General features: G+C 48.4%; 1 protein-coding gene across 1 annotated transcript; it reads right to left on the bottom strand.

Moving 5' to 3' along the window:
- Nucleotides 1-3,147: 3,147 nt before the first annotated feature.
- Nucleotides 3,148-9,780, bottom strand: LOC116652758 (diacylglycerol kinase eta-like). The gene is made up of 2 exons (XM_032442086.1): nt 9,619-9,780; nt 3,148-4,659 (listed from the first exon to the last, which is right to left on the bottom strand). Exons 1-2 carry the CDS (start codon nt 9,673-9,675, stop codon nt 4,387-4,389), a joined length of 330 nt encoding a protein of 109 aa, XP_032297977.1. The 5' UTR covers nt 9,676-9,780; the 3' UTR covers nt 3,148-4,386.
- Nucleotides 9,781-13,152: the final 3,372 nt, after the last annotated feature.

Below are 13,152 nucleotides of genomic sequence, written 5' to 3'. Positions count from 1 at the left end.
ACTCCTGCAATTTAGTCATATAATACTATCACCTCCCCCAATTCTAACACAGCCATAATTCAGAAAATCTCCCACACTATAGTAATTCCATTACTTAAAAAGTAAATAAACAACACCAAACATCTGGGGTGGAGGGAGCGAAGAAAGCATTCTCCCTGATGTGTTACAGGTGTGTTTCTCTCAAGAACTAAACCCTATTTTCCTGCATTTCCAAATTCACACTCCCCACTCCAGAATGTCTTCTTTAGAATTAGAATCATAGAATTACCCAGGTTGGAAAAGACCTTGAAGATCATCAAGTCCAACCACAGTCTAACCAGTACCCTAACTCTAAAAACCCTACACTAAATCATATACCTAAGTACCACATCCAAACAGCCCTTAAGCACAGCCAGGGATGGCGATCCAACCACCTCCCTGGGGAGCCTATTCAAGTCCCTAACTACCCTTTCTGTAAAGAAGTTCTTCCTGATATCCAACCTAAACTTGCCCTGGTGCAACTTGAGGCCATTTATCCAAGAACAAGCACAGGTGAGATACCCAATAGCAGACTGAAGAGCAAAACGCATATCCAACAGAGCTTTCCCATTAACAGTACATGGAACCATTACAGTGGGAAGCCAGGTCAGCAATGATAATGCTATTTTCCATATCCATTTTCTAGCAGAGAGTACTCAAGACAAGAGCAGCAACTACCACCATGCTCATTTAACTATTCTGCTTCCTAGCATCCAGGCACCACTTCATCTATTTTCTCATGCTTGCCCCCAAGATGAACAGGAAAAAAACAGCAGTGTCAGTTCTAAACTGAGCCTTCCTTTCTCAACAGGTTCCAGCTATAAAGGACTAAAACAAGACCATCTTTGTGAGGAATGTACTTTGCACTACGGCAATTAACTTGAAAGAAAGTAGGACTCAGCTGATGACAGGCAGAGTTTTCATACTGCAGCCCTGAAGAAATGAAATCATCTGTTTTGTTTAAAAAAGGCACGAGCACTGGCTGTCTTAACCAGCGTCTTTGAAAGTGAAGAAGCTGAATTTGATGCAGATGCAAGGAGAACTTTGCATGATTTAATTCCCCAGTACAACACTGCTGGTAGATCGTCATCGTCATACGCACTGCTTCAAAACTGAATAGATTTCAAATATCCTCACCAAAAATAAATAAATAAATAAATAAATAAATAAATAAAGCACGTATATTCATAGAATCATAGAATGGCCTGGGTTGAAAAGGACCCCGATGATCAACTAGTTTCAACTCCCCTGCTATGTGCAGGGTCACCAACCACCAGAACAGGCTGCCCAGAGCCACATCCAGCCTGGCCTTTGTACATACTAAATAATGAAGTCTCAGTGACAGGGAGAAACTGCCAGTAAATATCATGAAGTCAGGAATGGTTTCAGCACTCTCCATTTGGGATTCCAGCCCTGAGCCACTCAGACTTCACAGGGTACTTGCCACCTGTTTGTTCTACTGTGTTTCCTCCGGGAACACATATGTGCTCCACAAATGCAACAGCTTCCAGGATAAGGATCAAAGATTCTGTCTTTAGTCTCATTGAAGTGCTAAATAATTTCGATCCTGGCTCCTCTACTGCCACAGCATCACCTTATAAACAAGTGTGCATCTTGAGTGAACAGCTCCTAGATACAGGCAAGGTGCTGTCCTGCTGAATACTTCTCTCCTCAGTTTTGCAGAAACTTGAGCGTGCTGATCTTCAGGTTTTCTATACCAGAGATATAAACAGTGGCCATATTTCAGCACATATTTCAGCCTTCCACATACTCTAAAAACATGAGAAATAAGCACGTGTAATTTACAAGGATATCAAAAAGAAAAGTTACAGGGACGTTCAGCCCTATCACCCATCCATCCACTTCAAGTATCATAGTGCTGTAAAAGCAGTTCCACTGAACTCAGCCAAGCTGTCCACAGAGGAAATTACTACTCAATGTGAGTAAGCAAAACTGGACTACAGATTTCTAAGCAGAGCACTGAGCATGTGATCAGCATATCATAAAGAAGCAATGAACTTCAGTGTAATTACATCTTCCAGTATCGTATACTTTCCTTTCACTTTCCCAGTCTGATTTTCACCCTTGGTCAAGTAATCAATTGTTTATGCATAGGAGGAAGAGGATGAGGCTTAAAAACACACTCTGAGCACTTCAGGTGTTAGAAATCAGCAAAACTATGTTTATAGCATGGAAAAGGTTTTGCTATTATACATATGTTTGCTAAATCTCATTATAAAGACGCAAGAAAAATCCACCGCTGAAGGGTTCTGTCTGCACAGAATCACCATATGGGAGCTTTCACAAATGATCAACTGTACCAAAACATCTAAAAATAACATCTTCCTTAAGTAAAATAAAAACAATTGCCAGCAGAGACTTTTGGGTGCAGCTGCCTGCTAAGGCATCAACACCGCGCTGCTACAATGTCTCGGGTAAGTATATAAGCAACCTCCACAGTGTTAAATGGCCCAGGAACATCAATGATAAATGTAACGGACGTGTTTCGGGTTCTTTCGAAAGTCTATTCTTAGCTGTAAGGCAAACCCCATCCACTTAATTAAAACCTTAGCTTACAAACACATTCATGTAGTAAGCGAAGCTTAACAAATCTAATTTGAATGAAAGGGACTGGCTGGGTGAAAGAGCAGCTCCCTGATGTTCCTTGCTCTCGTGGTTTCGTGTAACCACTGATCACCAACTACTACAACAGCAAACATGCAACACCCTCAAACTAAATGGGAGTTGTCAGCCTAAATACAGCTACTTTTAAATAATGCATCCTGAGTTACAAAATAAAGTGCTTCTGAATTATTGAATCATGGTCTCATCTTTAACACAGATAGATCGCTTTTAATTAAATGGAAATGTATTTATATTCTCAGTTGCACGTTACTGTAAATTGTAACAAGTAAAGCAGTGTTTTATCATAGAATGACCTGGGGTGAAAAGGACCACAATGATCATCCAGTTTCAACCCCCTGCTATGTGCAGGGTCACCAACCACCAGACCAGGCTGCCCAGAGCCACATCCAGCCTGGCCTTGAATGCCTGCAGGGATGGGGCATCCACAGCCTCCTTGGGCAACCTGTTCCAGTGTGTCACCACCCTCTGAGTGAAAAACTCCCTCCTAATATCTAACCTAAACCTCCCCTGTCTCAGTTTAAAACCATTCCGCCTTGTAGTCAGTGTTTCCCATATAAATCCAATTCAGAGAAATATAACTAGGATGCAAACTAAGATAAACGAAAGCATCACTTCCAGAGTCGCCTTAAAAGAAGACCATCTTGCCATTCGTTCACAGCCCTTGATACCCCACCATCCCATAACACTGAGTAAGAACTCACCAGGATCCCATGCCCACAAAGCTGTTCCAACAGAACAGAATCCCCATGTTTTTTTTACACAAGTGTCAGCTGTTGGGACAGCAAAGCCTTGCACACACCCAGCACCAGCAGAGAGAACACAGCATCACTTCTGCCCTTTCAAAATCACCGTAGAGGAGTGATGTTAAAGCTGGAAGTTTGCATGCAACTTACAGAGCAGCGTAACAGCAGTTAGGCCTGGCTGAAGGGTTATTTTAGCAGGTAACATAAATCACAACTGCAAAGTTACATTTAGAAACAAAAGGCAGTGACAACTGCCGCTCATGAAGGTTCCTATGGAACAAATGGCTTAGCACCTTACACATAAGCAGGATAATGTCAACTCTAAGCAACGAACGCTTCTTGCTGAGAGGCACTTTGGCTGTTGTGTGTGGATCTGAAGGGGCGAGGAGCACAAACCCACATAAACACACGAGCAGATCCTTGCTAACTTTACTAGGCAATGTGAGCCGTGGTGCAGAACCCAAGCCCTACGTGCCATCCGCCTGAGGATGACCTCAGCTGGCTTTTGTGCATCCATGGAACTTGGACCGTGCTTTGCAAGAGATTACGGGATCCTTCTGCTTGGGTTACGTCTCTATAGAAAAGCAACCTTAAACACGTGCTGGCCGAAGTTAATTTCACAGGAAAAACAGTGATGCGAAAGCACCATCCATCACAAAGTGAAGCCAACAATCCCACCGGGGCGGCAAAACGCATTGCCCCGAAACTTTGACAGCTGCTTTACATACACCGACTCTCCGCGGGGCTCCTCGGGGCCGGAGCGGGATGCGGCTGAGGAAGAGGAGCAGAGGGAGGCTGCTTCCCCCACACCCAGGACGTGGGCAGGGCAGGGCGGCTGCCGGCTACGGGCAGGCGGCTTCCCCTCCGGCCCCGCCGCCCCGGGGGGCTTCCTGCCAGCGGGGACAGATGTGGACGCAGCAGCAGCTGGCCGGGAGGAGGGGAGGGGAGAGGAGGAAGGAAGAGGCACGGCTGGCTCCCCTCAGTCGGGGGGCAGCGGGATGCGGCCGCGGGCCACGCCGTCGGGCGCCGGGGCGGGGAGGAGGCGACGGGCTCCGGTCCCCTCCTCGTCTCTTACCTTGCTCCGCATCTGCCCTGAGGTGGACACCTTCCGGATGAGTTTGTGGGGGCCCTCCTGCTCCCCCTCGCTGTCCGACGACTCGTCCGCCGCCGGGTGCTGGGGCTGCTGCTGGGGCTGCTGCTGAATCCCGGCTCCGCTCATCCCCGCCTCGGCCCCGGCCATCTTCCCGGACTCCTACCGAGAGAGAACACACGAGCCCGGCTCAGCCCGGGCAGCCGCTGCCGCTCCCCTCCCCGGGGAGGAGGGAGGAGACGGCAGAGAGGGAGGGTGGGGAAAGGGGCGGTGCGGGGGGGAGGGACGGAGCCGAGGAAGAGCCGGGCGATAGTGGGGCCGAACGCTTGGCCGCCATCTTCCGCCGACCCCTCCGACTGTCCGGCCCGGCTCAGCAAGGAGCGGGTGGGCATGGCCGGCCACTGAGCCCTCACCACTGCAGGAACCGCCGAGCTTGGATAAGGATGCAGCGGGAGGGCGGCGAGACACTGAGGGGCCGAGAGGGCGGCGCACCCAAGGACACACAGAATCACAGAATGAGCCGGGTTGGAAGGGACCTCAAGGATCATGTAGTTCCAACCCCCCTGCCTGGCAGGGCCACCAAACATACACATTTACTAGATCAGGTTGCCCAGGACACGGAGGGGAACAGGCCCAGGTACGGCCTGGTACGACGAGTGGGGCACCTGTGCAGGTGTAATGGAGAGGTGTGAGGCTGTGCTCCGTGCGTCACCAAAAAGCAAGAAGGCGGCGTGTCTAATGGGATGCATCGGCTCAAAACGGGACGTGGTTGTTCTCCCGCATCCGTTTAATTTGTGTGTTCCTTTGCTCGCTGTTGTCTTCGCATAAGAGTGGTCCCCTGGAGTGGGGAGCGAAGGGTCGCTATTCCCTTCTCATGGCAGATCTGGCAGCTCCCAGGACTTGGAAATGTCACCACATGTTCTGAATTGTGGGGCTCTGAAATGACTGTGGCTTTGCTTGTAGTCAGTGTTCCAAATAAGCATTCGGTCTCTGCATATATTCGGTCTCATACCAAATAAAACATACGGGTCCCAACTGCATGGAGTGGATTAAAAGATGAGAAAGCAACCAATACTTGTGGCTTCTCTGCTCCCGCAGTTCTATTTATACATCTCAAAAGGGAACTGCTGTATTAGCTCTCAGTGAGCTAATACAAGTGCCGCAGTACCTAAATACAGAGCAACAAAGGAGAAACAAAAGCGAAACCGTAACACAGCGCCCATCCTATGCTGTGAACACCGTGCCAGGAGCTGGATTTCTTACATGGGAATCTCCCATTTCCTTCACTGGGACTTCTGTTTGTAGTAGGTGAAATGAAAGACTGGCATGAAGCCACGCAGGTGTTGTATCCCACAGAGGTGTCACCATATCAGGTGCTTCTGTGAGGTTCTACTGCCCTTCTCTATGTAGGATCACATCTTTGAAGGTACTGTGAGGACCTGTGTTTCTTATTACAGTAATAACTGGGCCTAAGGCCCACCACTGATACCACATCTAAAACTAAATGAACTTCTAACATTGTTTCTTCTCCTCACCCAACTCATTCTTCCCCTAAGAGAGTTCTTCTTTCTTCATAATATGAGAAAACTTGGGCAAGAGCAAGCGTGCACTGAATTCACTTAGGACACACATAAGGAGAAAGGGTAGGAGAGAAGCTTACAGACACTTAGTCACCCCAGCTGCCTTCCTTCCTCTTCCTTCCCCCCAGCAACTTCAGAACAGCAAATTACCCCAGAACTTGTCTCTCTCACTGCATCTAACAGCCTTCTGAAGGTACATGACAACTGAACACTGCAACTAGGTGACAAGACGGTGTGCTAATTAATGCTAATGCAGTTTGCATTGGGCTGGGACTGCGATTTGAGGAACACTGGGTGCTAACAGAATATGACGCTCACTGACTCCATTTAATTCAACCGAATTAAGCAGCGCTTAGATGAACAACACTATTACTGTTACATTTGTTCCCATGCTAAAAAAGCATTCAAAATACCCGTACATGTGACAGCTGTGTCTCCACCACATGACTGGGATCCTGTGCAACGCTGAGTGCAAAAATGTTTACAAGCAGCCATTTCACCCACCTTCCAGAATTAAGGTGAAAAGGAGAAATCTTATCCATATCATAATGCCTTTGAATTTAGGGAGGTCACAAAGTTGGTTCAGTTGGTGACCTAAAGTTTGTACCAGTGGGAGATTGGGGTTTTTTTAAAGCATAAAATGTAACTTGCTTGCTGCAATCTCCTTAGGTATCTGCATAGACAGCTCAGCTTTCCTTCACTACACTGCCTTTCAAATGCATAAAAGCTGTTGAATGAATGTCTGTAGGGCAAGGCAAATAGGCAAGAAATATGGCTCTCCAGCTTCTGTTTGCATTCAGAGCCTAACTATGAGCTCCTGCACAGTGCAAAGGGGGTCATCCATCCCCAAATGGATGTCTCAGTATGAGAAGCACCATATAGTGGATTTCATCTCAGGGAACACAGGTGTGGATGCTGTGGTATGAGTGGCACCACTGAAATCCTTCTACAAGCTCCGAGTCAAGCTCTCAAAGAGCACATGTGATACGTGCATGAATTATGTCTTTCATCTCACGTACTCAACTTCACACCAATTAATAATTCCCTGAAATTTTCTTGCTAAAGGAAACTGGTGAAAAGAGTAAAGAAAAGTTGGTACTTAAAGAAAGATTCTCAGCTAACACCAAACAGCCTCGCTGACATCATTTGTGTCACGGCAATTGATATCAGCTGACGATCTGCCCTTTATATTCAAAGAACTTATATTCAAAGTGCTGGGTAGATACGTGCACTGTGAGAATCTCACTACCAAACAGCTTCCAGTGCTGATAATAGAATACACATCACTAAAAAGCATATGTGATGTACCAAAAAAACCCAAATACACATTCCAGCTGCTCTGGAGATTATGCTTTATAATGCAGATTAAAGCATCATTTGATTCCAGGAACAGAAATGATTCCAGCTCTAATGTTGATTCCCACCATAATAGGCGTATTTACCTCTTTTTCTCTAGGTCACTTTGGCATCTGTAAGCTGGAGGATAATAAGGTGGGGTTTTTTCTACACCTCAAAAGGTGAAGGTAAGGCCGGGGTTCCATATGAGATGTGGAAATAGGGTTTAAAACTTCATAGCCTAAATTGCATCTGGAATACAGAGCCCCTGAATCTCCCTTTGAAGAGCAGATGAACCTGACACTTTCTGTTACTTCTGTTGGCTTTTACTGAGGTGGGAAGATGTTCTCCATTCAACAATGAGCTGGGAATAAAGGGCAAGATTTTATAGATATCCTAAATTTCGCATGGACGTGCTCCATCCTGACATTTTCAAGGAGAAGCTGTGGCTCCATGTGATGTCAGCCAGTTGCTCCCCAGAACAGCCATAGGAACAGCACACCTGACAACTCACAGAGGTCATCACTGTGCACAGATTCCAAACCTGCAATGGTTTCCCTCACCCTGTTACTCTTTTTCTATATCAAAAGAGAGAAAGAGAGTTCTGGGTGTGTTTTTTTCTACCCCATGCAGTTCTTCACCTAAATCTCCTTTGTCCCCATTTCAAGACAAAGCCCACATCAAAGAAGAAGAATGATGTGGTTCTGCCTCAAAGATGCTGTGTTTTACCAGCAGGTTACCAGGTAAAGGACTGAGTGCGTGGACTGAAATTGGAGGCTTGTAAAAGGAAACGAGTGCAGCAGTTAACCTTAAAACTGCATTCAAGTGTGTACCCTGAACAAATGCAGCAACAGAACGATAAACATGACCCAAATCCTCTCCTTTATCGGGGGAGGAGGAGACTGAGGGGGGTAAAAACAGAAAGGAAGTGCTCTGTCTGTGTTTATCCGCACCCAGAAGGGAGCAGGCTGGGGTGCTCCAGCCATACGGAGGGGCTGCCATCCGTCTGCCTCCTGACTTTCAGCAGAGTTTTGGCTGACGGCAGCCAATGTAAATGTCACTGCTCAGTAGGACAACACGTTCAGGGGAATGGGATTCGCTGTTTTCCTCCCACGGCATTTTCATCTCTCCAGGCAAAATCGAAGGTCTGCCTTAGCGCGCTGCTGTGGATGTCAGCTCCATGTTGCTGGAACGTATCGCATCCAGCTGTTCTCCCTATCACGGCTGCATCTCCGGCCGCAGCTTCAGCGGCTCAGAACCACAGAGGGCGGCAAAGGGGGGTTGTTCAACTTCACTAAAAAACGTGGCCGGCCAAAATGTATTTGGGAGGGCACGGGGTTGCAGATCCCGGTGGGTCACGGCGGGTATCTCCAGGGAGATTCCCGGGAGTGTGAAGACCGGGACAAGCAAAGCGTGGCTCTCCCACTCCGCTGTTACTGAGTGCCTTTAGAAATAGAACCGGCGGCTGGACCCGTGTAGGCTGGCAAAATCAAAAAGGCACAGCCACCTCAAGGGAAGAAGCGTAGCCGTGTTAGGGGTGCACGCTTCCATCTCCCCATAGAGTTCATGGCCAGGGACAGCCCAGCCCTGACCTCTCGGGCAGCCCGAGACCTCCCGAGCGGCGACCCAAAGGTTATTAATAGCCCTCCCCGCCCGCCGTGCGTGTGCGTGTGTTTGCACAATAGAGAAAAGCCCAACGGCGGGACGCCGACAAGGGGAAATCAGATGTTATCGCCGGCGGAGGATGCCGGTGACACGATTTCCTTCGCTAGGAGGAGGGTCTCGGAGCGGCTTCAGCACAGCGAAGCGGCAGCCTCCATGGGGAACCCCCTCTGGGAGGCACCCGTGCCCCCCGCTCCCTGCGGGCACCCCATCCCCGGCTCGGCTCCGCCGTAGGGAGAGCTGGGGGCGATTCCCAGCCCGGCTGAAGAAATTAAATAGGAATAGACAACAATAGGAAGAGTGTATCTCCCTGGCAGAGTATCCCTCTCGTTGGCTGGACGCGGTGCTACGGCGGCGCTCCGTACCCCCATCCCGCTCCGCTCCTCCCGGCAAAGTTGGCGGCGGGGCTCCGGGTACCGCTCGGGGCAGGACGCCCAACTCCGGCCCCGGGGACGCACGTCGGGATGACAACCCGGACCGCACCGCAGGGAGCACGAAGGAACGGAGGACATGCCCGCACGCGGCGAGGCACGCATTTACCTACCAGCTCCTCCCAGGCGGGGCTCCGGCCGCTGTAGGACGGCTCCCCGTGCTCCTCCATCGCCCGACCTTCGGCCCACGGAGCCGAGCTCGTTCCACCGCCTCCTTCTTCTCTCCCTCCCTCCCTCCACCGCTCGGGAGCGTAGCGCTTCCCCACGCCGCTCTTCCTTCCCTCCACCCCCCCGCCGCTCCTCCCTTTTCTCCCCCGTCCCTCTCCGGGCCCCCTCCTCCCTCCCCGCCTGGCCCCGCTCCCTCCCCCGGCTCCCGGGGGTCCTCCCGGGCACGGTGCGGAGCTGTTCCCACCACCCCCAACCCGGGCACCGCGCCCCTTTGCCGGGCTGTGCCGCGGATTACGCGCAAATCGCCTCGGCCTTAAGCCTGTTTGCGGCCGCTCGGGCTGTCGGGGAGAGCCCGGGGCTTGTGGACGGCCCTTCACACCGCCTCCCCGCTACCCCGGACCGGACAGGTCCGGAGACCCCCAGCCCTCATCGAGGGCAGCGAACTCCGAGCTCCGCGCCCTCTGCCCACTCAGGAGGGCGTGAGAGAATAAGGGGCAGCCCTATGGATCAGCCCCTTGTCCCTGCTGGGGGATTCTGGGTTTAGCAGCTGGTCCCACCTGTAGGACGAGCGCTGCGACGTGAGCTGGGACGTGGTCCTTTGAGGGATGGGTCGATATATGTGATCCCTGGCTGGGACATGGGCTGGGATGTGAGCCCTGTATGAAAGGCAGCCCAGAGATGGACACCGTGCACATCCATTTGTGGGGCCACAGCGCCTTAAGGAGCAGCACATTGCCCACCACCAAGCCTTTTATTAACATACAGAGTATTTACTCGGAGGCTTCTCAGTTTACGACTTACCACCATACCCTTGAACACCAGACAACGTCTCGTGGCTCTACAAGTGGATCATGTATCTCCTACAAACTCAACACTTCCACTGATTTCAGTGGAGCTGGGAAATGAAGCTCCATCACCATGTGAAGCCACATTGTCCTTTTCTCCAGTTTTTCTGTTACTTTCATTCCATCCTGCCCTTTTGAGTTCGCAGCTGCCAGGTAATCTCTGGGTCACCTACTTGGTAAGTGCAAACATCAGGAAAGCAGTTGGAATTCACAAGAATAAAATAAAGGAAATTGCATTTCTGGTATTTAAAGATATATTATAAGTGGTGCACCACTAACCCAAGCCCAAAGAAGTGCTGCACTGGTATAGCTCATCTGAGGGCTGAAACTGATGCCTGTCTTCCAGCAGTAGAATAAGGAATTATTTTTGTTGATTGTGAGTTTGGGAGTGCTCTGTTGATGATCTGCTTTTGTTGTAGGGCTGTAACCTCAGAAGGGAGCAAACGAGATGACTGACAGCAGGTTACTTTTTTAATGACGGTGAGAAATTGTGCACCATTGTCCAAGGATGTTTAGTCTCCTTCCCTTGACCCCCAGGTGACAGATACTGCTAAGGAATGCCATCCTACAGAGGGCTGTAGACTACGAATTGTTGTCAGAGTCATATTAGCACCTCTGCTTACTACTACATGATGCACTGGAGGATCACACGTGATGGCTGTTTGTACCCTTTGACATCATCCAGCCTCTTTAGCCATGGCTGTGCTTTGTGGCAGAAGTGGTCTGCTATTAAATATTTGTCATCCTTGCACCTTGCTGAACCACAAGAACAGAAAACAAGAAACAAGACTCTTTAAGCTACTTCTTCAGCTCTAGCCCTATACATGTTCTACTACCTTGAAGTTCAAACAGGTTCTTGGTGTCCCTTTAGCCCCACTTTTTGTTTCATGTGCCCTAAATCTTACAGCTGTGACTAGATAGATGGACAATTTTGTTCACCTCATTTCATTCCCTGGAGTTCAAAGCTTGGTTTCCATTAGTGGAAAGCTAGCATAGGCCCCTGAAGACTACATCAACCTACTTAAGCTTAAGGTATGTTTCAAGGTCATGTTGGATAAGGAGGAAGGAAATCAGCTCCTACTAGCTAATGAAAACTGCAATGTCATTTCAGATCAGGCCTGCCAGTTTGGGCTCCAAAATGCCACATTTGTTTTTTCACTTCCTCTTTTTTCAGGGGATGGATTCAAACCTACCCTTAATGATTTCTCTTCATGTGAGATTTGCTCACCACATCTGAGAGCCCCATTTTACAGAGACCAAGGTCCGTGTGCTGCTTGACAGAACTAATTGAAAATCACGGGCCAAGTACTTGACCAAAAAATGTAGTTCTGTCAAAGCAGACATGGAATTTGAGGAAAAAACACAGGATTTTTAAACTTTATTTTATTTTATTTTATTTTAGGGGCATACTGCTGTGTTTTCACAGGGGCAAGGGGACGGAAGGCAAAAGGGATCTTAGGTTGAGCAGGTGCTGCCCACTAAAATAAACCATGGCACCTGTCCGCTGGAGGAAAGGGGTGGTGGTTTGGGAGGAAACCCTCCCAGAGGTCTGCAGTTGGACCAGGTGGTATTAATGGCCTTTTCCAACCTTGACCATTCTATGAGTCCGTAATTGAGAGAGCAGTCTTTACAGCTGGCCTGGGAGCAGGAAGTGAGCCTATAGCTGGTCTGCCAAACTGCATCAAAACATCTCCTACACAGCCTGGGGGTTTGGTTCATTTCATCCTGTTGTTTTGACTCGGTTCCAAGCTGTGTTTTTGTGTGTTGTTTTTCTTGTCTTTTCCTTCAAGTTTTTCCACTTAGTCTAGACGTTTGGGTTTGAATTTTCTCAGTAGTCCGCTGTATATGCTGCGTTCAAAGATGTCTCATATCCTTCTGTCTCTTCTGTTCCCTGCCCTTAATGACTCAGTGAGAACTGGATCAACAAAGTGAACGCTTTCATTATTGACATTTTTTGTACATGAAACGCATTGAAAATAGTAACACACGGCTGCCTTCTCTAAGCAAAATATTTTGGCTGTGTTGGACACGCTGAAACATACAGATTTTCAAATCGATGCAAATGTTTTATTTAGCCATTCACAAGCAAACCCCCATCTCTTGAAGTATTGCCATTCTTCGTGGAAATAAAGAAAAGATTCCATTGAAGAACCTGCCATTTTCTTTCCCTATGTTGAGGCAGAAAGACCTTAAAACAGTGATTTTTTCATATTATTTTTCTGTGTTTAAGAGCTGTTTGGATGTGGTGCTCAGAGATATGATTTAGCAGAGGGTTGTTAGAGTTAGGGTACTATGGTTATGCCATGTTTGGACTTGATGATCTTTGAGGTCTTTTCCAACCTGGGTAATTCTATGGTTCTATGTACCGTATAAAGAATATATGCTAATGTTCATCAACTGATCCTAGCATCAAATTTCCTTCTTTTCTTGGCACGTAATACACACGCCTACTTTGAGTAAATTCTTCAAGGAAATGTTGCTCATTCTCCTCATAGTAGATATGCCAGTTGGATTCTTTTCTGTTAAGTAATTTTGGATAACATCCAAAGGCAAGGTTTGATCAACGTGGTAACTGGGTAGTTCCTGCCAGACAGATAGGTGGTAACAACCCACAGGAAATGTCTAACAGGCAGA

This window comes from Coturnix japonica, chromosome 1, assembly GCF_001577835.2.
Source record: "Coturnix japonica isolate 7356 chromosome 1, Coturnix japonica 2.1, whole genome shotgun sequence".
NCBI classification, from domain to species: Eukaryota; Metazoa; Chordata; class Aves; order Galliformes; family Phasianidae; genus Coturnix; species Coturnix japonica.
This window is presented reverse-complemented; position numbering and strand designations above follow the sequence as displayed.